Source organism: Neodiprion pinetum, chromosome 5, assembly GCF_021155775.2.
Source record: "Neodiprion pinetum isolate iyNeoPine1 chromosome 5, iyNeoPine1.2, whole genome shotgun sequence".
NCBI classification, from domain to species: Eukaryota; Metazoa; Arthropoda; class Insecta; order Hymenoptera; family Diprionidae; genus Neodiprion; species Neodiprion pinetum.
The window spans coordinates 17,999,816-18,010,862 of NC_060236.1; the positions used below are offsets into that span (position 1 = coordinate 17,999,816).

Here is an 11,047-nt window from a genome sequence, read left to right on the forward strand (position 1 = left end):
TGGCCGAGAAGATGCAGGTTTGCGGCTGCCGAAGAGCTTGCGGTCGTCATCCAGAGCTTAAGGATCAGTCGGTTAACTGCGGAGTCGCCGAGCGCGAGCATTGGGCGAGGGGGGCGGCACCTCGGTGTAGGATGAAACGGCGAAGGTGGGGAGTCGGTAGCGTCAATCGGAGTTTAGGAGGCCGGGATTGGCGGTACTGGCGGGGGGCGTTCCCGGGGGCGTGTCCGGGGGCGGGGCCTCCGATTCGGGTCCGCAGTGCCCGATGAGCTCCCACCGAAACGGCCGGGCTTCGTCCGTCACTGTCGGGGCCACGGCTGGCTATCTGCGGATCTGTTAACAGCAGTTGCTCCTCAAGCCCCGTAACCACGGCATCATCGGCTAGCGAAGCTCCCGGCGCCGCGGCCCTTAACGGAAACCCTTCAGTGATTTCCTTCGTGACATCCAGGCGCGACGTGATATATCCGGGGTGTCGGGATTGTTTTTCGATCGATTAGAAGGTGACCATGGATGGCCTGCCGGCCGGACGTGAGAGGATAGTCGGAGTGGTTAGCTGCCGTTGATGGGACACAGTGTGCACTGTTTCATGTTGGACCCCGCGGTTTTGCAGTGATGTATGTAAAGGGGAAAGGGTGAGGGTGCCACAGGAAGCAAGGGATACTCGAGACTAGGTGAACGGTACCGGAGTCCTTTTGTATATGACAACGCGTCACCGACGATCATGGATTCGATGAAACGTTGTCTGTAGTCGTCCTTTGAACGGCAGATTGTGAATTTACTGAGAGTATTGGAACGCGAACTCTGCGTTCGCCGGGGCCTCGAAGATGATGGAGGTTCAGCAACAGCACTCACCGGTCGGGGTTGGACCCTTGGATTTCTCGAGACGCGGCGTCGCCGAGGCCTCGGCCTTCAGGATCGTCAAACCCAAACAGCCACCCTCCGCGATGCCTCATCAGCAATCCCTCCCAACGGAAACAAACAACAATAATAACGAAAACGCACAGGATAATCCCCAAGTTCCACCAGCAAACGAAGGTAATGTCTGAACACTAACGATGTGACGTTAAGATTTCCGATTGTGGCGGACTACCCACAGAACAAGTTTTTCGATCAATTCGGTAATTCATAATCAGGTACAGTCTTGTTTCAACACCAGATAATGCTAGATTGACATGAGATATAATTTTAGATTGACACCAAGTTATGCTAAAAATTTTCGTACATTGGATAACTGTATTACATGCGTACAAGCGCAATTTTCTGACATTTAAAACAGCTTGAAATTTTTGAAGACATCACTTAGGTACGTCATTTCATTCGGTAAAGCGTAAAATTTTATTTCGTCCATTCAACTGTTGTTAAATTAACCGATATCCGAACTTGGCACTTTTTCGAAATTAACGGGGCCTCCTCGAACGTTTAAATGGTAGATAGAATTTTGTTACAGCCAAATCATAACTATTTGGTTGAGCCAATGGCCGCCATTTTGGAGTTAGTATATGGGAGTCCCGGCAATCACATTTACAAAAATATTACGCAGATATTGGTTGAATCATTTAGTGAAAAGAATCAATGGATTCCGTGTTTTCAAAGGTTATCCTGTTAACTTGCGCCTGACATGAAGCTCGTGCAGTCTTAGATTTTATGGGCTTGTACAATAATAAACTTGAACTCTTCGTGTTTGATCTCCTTCCGCATTTCACTGGTAACTTATAACGTCCGACAATTATTATATTGCTGGGAATTACGGTTTGTAGATTTTAATCAACCTGCGGGCGTGATGAAATATAGTATTGGAATCTTGAAAAGAATCCAGTCCAAGTTATGTGGCAAATACCGACAAATGTTTTACCAGTAAATAGACGCGAGCTGAAGTCAGCTGCAGAAGGATTTTCGGTAAGGTTTTGAGAACTACTTTCAAGTTCGTAACTGTCAACTTAATCGAATAGTGTCTCATGCTAGCCGTGAAGTGGCTTATACCAATAAGTAGATACGATATTCAGTATCGTTGGGTGAAAAGTTTGTATCCAAAATTGTGCAGAAGTCAAGGAATTCTTTTTTTTTTGTTTTACCGACATGTAGTATAAGCTTAGGTGACCCTTTGCTGCGTTAAGAGTCGAGTTCAAATATAGCCAGCCAGTTTCTGCGACGTCGCGTCGTCGTTGCGAAGCTCGATGAATCGTTTAACTAAGATTTGGAAGCAATATCTGTGGTAATTTTGTGCATCGAAACGGTGTGATAGGCTTAGGCGTTTCTCTCAAAAGCGGCTGCAACAGGTGCGACGGATCGCATTAGACGAATAGGTATCAACATTAATACCTGCCCTAGTGGGGCTGAAATGTGGGGCGATGTAAATGTAATGATATCATCGTCCCCCGACTTGGCCTTGTCAAACGTGGGGCGAGTGATTAGCGCGTTAATTGCCAGGTGACAGGCAGGTCGGTGGGACTGGAACCGTACCGACAAGCTTGGCTCCCCATCAGAGAAACTTCGCATTTACCTTCGACAGAGCGATTTTGAAAAAGCAGAGTGTACCCGAAAAATTTGATTGATCGAACTTTATCGAAACCTCGAGTTGTTACCAACAGTAACCTGATTGCGAGTTCTTGTTAAGTAATCGATAGGGCAGTGCAATAGTAACCCACCAATACGCGTTCATCCCTCAAGAAATCATTATCGGATATCTATATTACCGACAACTTGAATTTCCGATCAAACCTTGAGACGATGCTTCGATCGAATTATATTTCAGATCAAGTGGATCATGACGATGAGTATAAATTTCGCTCAGGTGCCAGTGCAATGGTCGGAATAAATTTAGAAGACTGCTCTCTGCATGGATTTATAATAAATTGTCAGCTAACATCCCTTGTTTTCGACATTTCTATAAAGACTTAACTAGCAGCCTGTCACAATATAGGACAAAATATGACAATCCAACAATGTTGGATGAGTAGTTGAATCGAAATACATGTTATGAAATTACCCTTCCGTGGAACTAGATTTATCACTTTTAAGTATTCGTTCAGTGGTGAATGCTTCTCGTGGTGTCGACGACATTGAATCATAGCCTCATATAATACGAGCAACGTTACATACCGGTTACTTCTAGAAACATTGTTATAATTACCTTCTTGTGCTGGACAATCGAATATCTTCAATGTTTTAATTCACCGTCTCCTGGTCTTTTCGTGTGCCTCACAATTGTCAAAGTTCCAACAATTGAAATACCTTGATATTCTCTTGAAGTGTCTTTTTTAACGAATGTGGATGAGAACCATAAAAACCATACTTCATAGTTGAGTATAGTAGATGCTGTAGAAAATACTGCAACAACATTTCTGATTATTGTGAAATCATTCGATTTTTATGTCAGACGTCATGAGGATATGAAGATTTTTTCAACAGCGGCCAATAATTTTTTTCGCTCAATATTCATATACATCCACGTCGTCTTCAACTTTATTCTACATAAAATATAGCATCTTTCATGCTTTGTTCTCACTATAGATAAATCAAGACTATGACAGCCATGCTTTTTTTTGTCATTGTCAGTTAACGGCTACAAAAAATGAGTTTATGTTTTAATTTTAGAACATTTTATTTCCAATAGTGGCAAAGAGTGGAATTGATCACCGCACGATGTTCAGTCGAATCCACAGTATCAGCCCGAGCTTAAAATTGTACAAATTCGTCGGACCGCCAGGTGAAAATTTTCCGTGTCTCTATCTCGTGCTGTCATTCTCTGGTTTGAGCTTGCGGCGCAAATCACGATGGATTTCTCATTTATAGATTTACGACGTTTGATAGGAAAGACGCGAGAGCTAGGCAGCATTGCACAACGATAGCACGATGCCGCCGACAAACACACAATACCTACAAGCATCGGTCGATCGTGCGCGTTCGGAGCCATTCGTTTAGTCACGTTATCTACGACGGGGCTCGAGGTAGTGACTGAAGTTAGCCTGTAGCCACAGGGAAATATGATTTATTTGTGATAATCCTGTAGGCGAGATAGCTTTGCGGCGAGGAGAAACGTAATCTCCTAGCGGTCTGTGCCTATCTCAGATTACCCGTCGGTTTCTATTGCCCCGATTACGCATTTTACGCGTCTCTCTTCTTCTGCACCTATACCAAATAGCAGCAGGCCGCAGGACCCGGAAAACGAAACCCTGACAGCACAGGACTGAAGTCCGTCCGAATGGTGTCTAATAAGCCATTTATTGACGTCTAAAAGTCTCGAATCGACAAGTCTTTCCAACATGAAAATGTTGTACCCAGACATCACAAAACTCAAAACCGTGAAAAATATGTGTTATGATCCGTTTTTTGACATCAGAACGATACCTTTGTACCCGAAAGATGTCTTTCGAAAATCTTAGACGTCAAGAATGGGTTATAAGATATATCATAAACGTCTTTCTGGCCACCTTGAGTTTTCTGCTGTTCGGGTACCTTTCGGAGGTCAAAAGAGGGCTGTAACATTTCTTAGACGTATTTTCAGCGACTTTCAGTCTTGTGCAATCTCGAGAGTCTTTGTTACCGCTGCAGTGGAATCCCCCTTTCTCTTTTTCAAAGACAGTGATAGCGAGAGAGTGAGAGAGAGAGACAGAGAGAGAGAGAGGAAAAATGTTCGAAAAATACACCCTGCCCATTTCTCTTTTCTAATAAAGACGCTTCCTCGTTCCTCGAACCCCTGCCGAAGGAAGGAGATGAGGATGCGCACTTCTTGATCCCGGGTCTACGAATGGCGAATACTAAATCTCGAGTTCGAACGGTTTCCCGGCCCTCAGGAATAGTTCCCTTCCCCTACCCCTTCACCTCTGCATTTTGTACCGGACGTTTTTTAGCCGTCCTTCTACCCCGCCTCTTGTATATATATATATAACTCACCCTGCGGAGAATCCACTCTGTCATTCTGGTCTTCGAATTATTGTTACAGGAGGATGCAGCGTTCGGCTCGTATTCCCCAGACTCTGGGCGCCCTTTGCTAACGCCAACGAGGTCACCAGTCTCCCACCACTTCCCCGAAGCCACTCCGGTAAGGATCATCATTTATCTTGACGGACTTGATATTATAGATTCCTGCATTACCCTTTCTTAGCCCAACAACACAACGTGACGTCAGAAGGACGCCTCGAATTCCGGAAATACGTCTTGTCGATTTTTATCGACCATAGCCTAAAAGTCGAAGGATGGCACAATTTTTCGTATTTCCGATTGGGTGTCAGATCAAAGACGTCTTGTAGGAGTCTTGTATGTTTTACCGATAGACAACGAAAAAACAGGTAAAAGACGCGTTTATAAAGGGTTGACTGTGATGCAAAATTTCTCGGTGTTATTGATTAGACGTATCGAAAATGACGATTCTGGAAAGACGGCTTTCAGTTTCGACTCACAGATGACGAAAAGATGTCAAAAAGACGCCTGAACGTCATAATTATAATGCTTTCTGGTGTCTCTAATCAGACTTGTCAGAGACGTTTTAGATTCTGGAAAGACGTCCTTCAGTTTAGTTTCGCAGACGCCTAAAAGTCGACGAATGCAACATTCTTCGGTATATTAAATGACACGTTAAATAAAAGACGTCTTAAAGATGTTCTATATTCACGAACGACGTTACATCTTAACAAAAACATGGAGTAAAATTTTATTAACTTCCAGGGATGAAATTATTATAGCAATTATTATATGTTTTCAAGTGGAGATAGATTTCTAAGATCGCGACGTTCCAGTGAATGCACTGAGAAAAATTCGCGCTGAATATTTCTTACACCACATTATATAAACGTAATTCTTTAATTCTACGAAACAGTTTCGTATGATTCAACTTGAAACAAATTTACTTGACTTGAGGAAATTCCTCATTACTTCTACGAAGCAGTAAATAATTCCATCAAATTAAAGAGAGTATTACTGATTTTATGAAATTAGTTCATACAATGGTGCACAGAGGAATAACGTTGTGTATACAGACACCATACACCGAGAGAAATTTTTAGTTTCGGTTACCGCTCAGTTCTTAACTATTTTCATTTTTTACCACAATCGAAAAATATAGTTCCAGGTACAAAACGAAAATTAGTTTTCTAGCTGTTACCGGAAAGTCTGGTATCCGTTACTATTCTTTCTCATTACTATCACTGTTACTAGATTTTCTTGCAACTGTTGCAAAAATTTAATGATTGTGCAACAATAAATTGACGTTAAAGCCTTATTTAACTAAAAAAGTACGTCATTAACACAAAATGGTTTCGTGTACCTCGTTTTATGTATTGTCAACAATATTTAAACAGTTTTTTCTAACGATACCTGTTTTACTGAATTTTTCTAGTTACTATAAGAAATGAAATTTTTCTCAGTGCAGTCTCTGAGTCATACCCATAAGATTCTCGCAACGCAATTGCAATATTTTCAGTTATCGTTACCATCAGTAGTCGAAAAGATTCGAGTTGTCAATTCGAGAAATGTTTCAATAACCAGAAGGACATGAAAAAAAAAACGCAGGTAGTTTAATATTCTTTGATCGAATCTAAGAGTAATATTCACCATTCTGTGCAACTGTCCTCCGTTCCGTAAAACAAACATCCGGCGAAAGCAGATTCACCACGACCGAATGGTCGCGGTTTTTCTAAGATCAGCCAGTCGCGAGGCGAGTTCCTGAGCCGGCTAATCCATCCTGATAGTTCTAATTCAGCGCGCGTCTGCACCTATATAAAACTAAAATACCGCCAGCATAAGAGCACAAAGAGGCCGCCAATGCTCGGCCCGAATCCCTGTGTCGACTCTGTAATCTCCTCCAATTGGGTGGCATTGGGGCCCCATGCATATAAGGCACGGGGGCGGCGGGGTGAGGGAGCCGGGTTACGGCGTGACGCGTGCTACCATTTATCCCAATCATGCGGCCCGAGTCTTCGAGTTAACGATTGATAAATAAGAAAAAAGACCGCGTCATCCGGGCACAGAGGAAACAGCCGTGCATTATCCCCAAGATACGGCCCTCGCCCCTTTAATTACCCCCATTCCGAACCGTCTTCGGAGCCGCTCTCGTCGTTCCACCGTCGGATATAACCTCTCGATAATCGGTAGTTGATTTGGGGAATCTTAAGGAATTCTGAACTGACTATTAAGACGGAGGACTTTACACTCGGTTACAGTGATACGCTTATTTTGCGGAACGATTTTGTTTTACTTAGTCTTTATTTTCGGACCTCACAAAACTTAAGGAGGTGCCCTGGTCGATTTCGACGTTGACTTATATATCTCCAAATATCGAAGTCCACGTACCTCACACGTGAAAAAGGGCTTAACAGTCCTATTCAATACGCAATTCGGTACATAAACACTCCGATACATTTTCATTTCGGGGAGAAATAAAGAAATTGCATTAATGATACGAAGTTACTATCGCGATTTCGTAGAATCCGTGCCATTTCTTTATTTCTACGTCAAGTTAGAATGTATTGGAGTGTTTTTGTTCAGAATTATGTATAGACTGGCCTTGTTAAGCCTGTTTTTGCGTGTGAGATACGCGGACTTTGATATTTGGAGATATATACGTTAACGTCAAAATGATATTCGAGTATCGTCTTTCCGACCCGTTTTGTTCATTTCTAAAAGTTACGAAAAACATCTTTTGAATGTAAAGACGCCCCTTATTTTTCTTCAGAGTCAAAAAATGAGTCTTAAAATATATTTTAAACGTCTTCCTGGCGACTTTCAGTTGTGTGCTGGTTAGGCTCTCATTTCACCGTCAAACATAACCTCACGATTGGTCAGTTGTGGATTTTTGCAAAATTCTAGACCGAGAAGAAATATCAATCCGTTCACCACGATTCTTCCGTTCTACGAACTAAATTTTTTCATTTGACTCGGGTAAACTTTGTTCCATTTCGTTAAGTATTTCTACACGATGTAAATCATTGCCCTCATTCCGATCCTTGGGCCGAGTCTTTCCTGCCAATTCACCGTCAAACACAACCTCATGATTATCGGTCTAAAATTAGATGTTATTAGAATTTCGGGACCGACAAAAACGTGTTTGTAGAATTGTTGAAGAATAATATAAGACAGTAAAAAAATGACAAAAATAGATCTTAAATATCCTGTGTAGTGAAAAAAAAATAAAAATACATACAGTAATTAGATACAGGAAATTAGCGGAAACCGCTGATGAAACTGATAATTTCAGAATTGGATTTTCGAATTCCGTCGTTTGTTCAAGAAAATTGTGCCAAAGAAAGTGATAACTGTGCGTGTAAAAACAATTATAGAATTCGATTTTTAAAGTTCGTTGTTTCGACTACAAAGTGTTTTATTTCAACAAGCAATTTGAAGACTACAAAATAAAAGTGGAAAAAGTAGAATGTCAAAGAAATCTATGCCAAAAAGTTTTCCAAACGATTTTGTAATTCAATTTTGAAAATACATTGTTGTTGAAAAAACATTGTATTCCTGAAATTTTTGAAAACAATTTGAAAAAATGACAAGTAAATCAACGAGAGATTATTTAATTTCGGAAAGTAGTGTATATAACGCGTTTCGTGTCCCTCGCATTATTTCGCTCATTGCATAATGGGCCTTAGCCTAAACCTAAACTATGGAATGAGAAGAGTGGGAGTTCCCGAGAGGATGCAATTAACCTACAGAGTTCACTCTTGCACACACCTACAATTACCGATAGAGGAAGAAGCGTTTGCCTGCAACTTTCGCCACGCAAACTCGCCGATATTGTTGCCGAAACCGGAAAGTTCGCGCGTCTCGTTCGCAAAAGCGTCCCGTGCATGTTATGTGAAGGGTGAAATTGGGGTGTCGACGTGCGGGAAAAATCCTCGCTTTTTCTTCTTCCTCTTTTTCTTCTTCTTCTTCTTCTTCTTGCTTGTTCAGACGCAGACGTGAATTTAGACGCACAGGCGGGAAATCCGGTGTTGCGCAAGCACTGCACAGCAGCAACAGAACCCGGACGAAGAAGAGAGCAAACGATGACAACATGTGCCTGCTCCCCGATACTCGTTCCTCGCCTTCATGTCATTCCGGCAAGAAACGCTTTCCCGGTTCTCTCAACTGCGCCCTTTTTGCCGCATTTCTCCACCGCCAGACGCAACATTTGCGTAAGCAGTTCTTCTTTCCTCGGCTTCCAGCTTTACCTAACATCTGTCACATTTCTTGCTCTGCCCTCATCTCACTCTTTCTCTCGTCTTGTATTTCTTCCGATTTCTATCACTCGCTTTCCAATCCGCAACTCAATCTCCCATTCAACCCTAAATATGACGTGAAAAAAGTTACCATGGAAATTAAATTCCGAGAGCAACAGCGGTTCTTGTGCATATACAATCCTGCGGGATAAGCTCATTGAAGAAGTTATTTAAATTCGTCGTATTTATATCGCGTCGGCTGCAATTAAACATTCAACTTTTCTTGTACAATATTGAAAAAACAAAATGAAGTGTTTGACAACTTCTAGAAATGTATGAAACTTGACTTTGACTTGATCACGTTTTGTTTACCTATTCTTCAATGATTAATTATCGTCATGTTAGACTTTTATTCCGGCCTGTATGAAATTTTTCTTACAAACAATTTGATTCTGGAGTAAAAATTAGAAGTTAAAGCTTTTTAACTTGAACACTCAAAACTTTGTGACCCAAGATCAAGGTCGTATGGAAAACTTAATTGTAAATGGAAAAGAAACTTGACGAAAATGACTAATTTTTTTATTCTGCCAATTCGTTTACTGCGAATTAACATATTCGCCTATAATTTGACACTATCAATCGCCTAAAAAATACGTTATATATACATATCTTCATGCTTTATAGGTCAGGCGGTCCACCATTTTCAGGGTCGAACGTTTGGCAATAAATTTGAACCCTATGACCTGGCAAAAAACTACAAAATGCATGAATGTCCATTCATAAATATCAAAGTACGTTTATAGTAAAATTGGATTACGTTATCCGGTCTTTGCTTGTGTATTCGAATTTTCTTGGAATCATGTCTGTCACATAGTAGAGATGTTGTTTCTTTCATGTCCATAACCATTGTATGATGGCGCTGCCCATATTTTATCTGTTCGACATTTCCCGAGCAAACCGCCTTTCTAATTTCTTCATTCGCTTCAGGAAGCCCGTTTAATTCGATTAGGTAGCGAGATGCGGGGTAAACCAGAGACGTATCATATTTTTATTTGATTGCAAACCCTCGACATGACGGCGAGGGGAAAGCGAGGAGGCTGTTGGCTCCGGGTTTGAACACGATTAGCTGTAGAAGCGGGTGCGTAGAACATGAGGCAGGGTGTCCAGAGACACGTGCCTCGCGGCAGGCCCTTCGGATTATAAATATGGCGGGTCGCGCCACTTCAATAACCCCAGTTTATTAGAATTCGAGGAAGAGAAGCAGAGCGCCACGCAGTCGAGCTGAGCAGCCCGATTCTTATCATGATTTAAAACCGGATTTACACTCTAAATGGTCGAAGCGACGGTTTCCGGCCCGCCGATTGGTTCGAAAAATTTGACTGCCGGAGGGGGAGAAGGAATTATATCTCACGGTCGTATATCACCAGATATCACCGACACCTTTATGAATCCTCCTGATTAAACTTGCCTGTTTTCCAACTCCGTGTTGCTCACTGGAAACGCGGATGCCAGCTCGCATCGGAACGGAGAGACAAATGAGAGTCAAGATAATCCACCTTTTAATTTTAATGGTTCTTTGAAATTGGTCGATTGTAAATAGTGGATACGTGCGGATTTTCCAACGATTAGAGTATTCAATTTGCAATAAATAAATACTTTCCCAGTATCCAATCGACGTTATACATATAAAATACAACATGACAAGATACATTCCTCCGGATTCTAATGATACAGAAGTTGGTCTAAAACATCCGCCATTATAATTTACGCATGTTCAACGACGAATGGAAACATAACCTCAAATACAATTGCTCTAACGACTGGCAGCACGAATAGGGAAAATGATTACACGAAAATGATCCAGTAAAGAAGTTACAATGATTATTATTTTTTGATTCTTCTCTTCAAACATTGCG

At 41.7% G+C, this 11,047-nt stretch overlaps 1 protein-coding gene across 2 annotated transcripts in view; it reads left to right on the forward strand.

Annotated features, from left to right (window-relative positions):
* The first annotated feature begins 306 nt into the window (after positions 1-306).
* Positions 307-11,047, forward strand: part of LOC124219302 (fez family zinc finger protein 2) — a 49,710-nt gene continuing 38,969 nt past the window's right edge. Inside the window, exons 1-4 of one of the 2 annotated variants that reach the window (XM_046626664.2) lie at positions 307-1,032; positions 4,940-5,038; positions 5,102-5,285; positions 8,884-9,107. In XM_046626664.2, coding sequence (XP_046482620.1) covers positions 822-1,032; positions 4,940-5,038; positions 5,102-5,285; positions 8,884-9,107 — 718 coding nt within the window. In that variant the 5' untranslated portion in view covers positions 307-821. The remainder of the gene's footprint in view (positions 1,033-4,939; positions 5,039-5,101; positions 5,286-8,883; positions 9,108-11,047) is intronic. The other variant, XM_046626665.2, reaches the window with a different exon arrangement.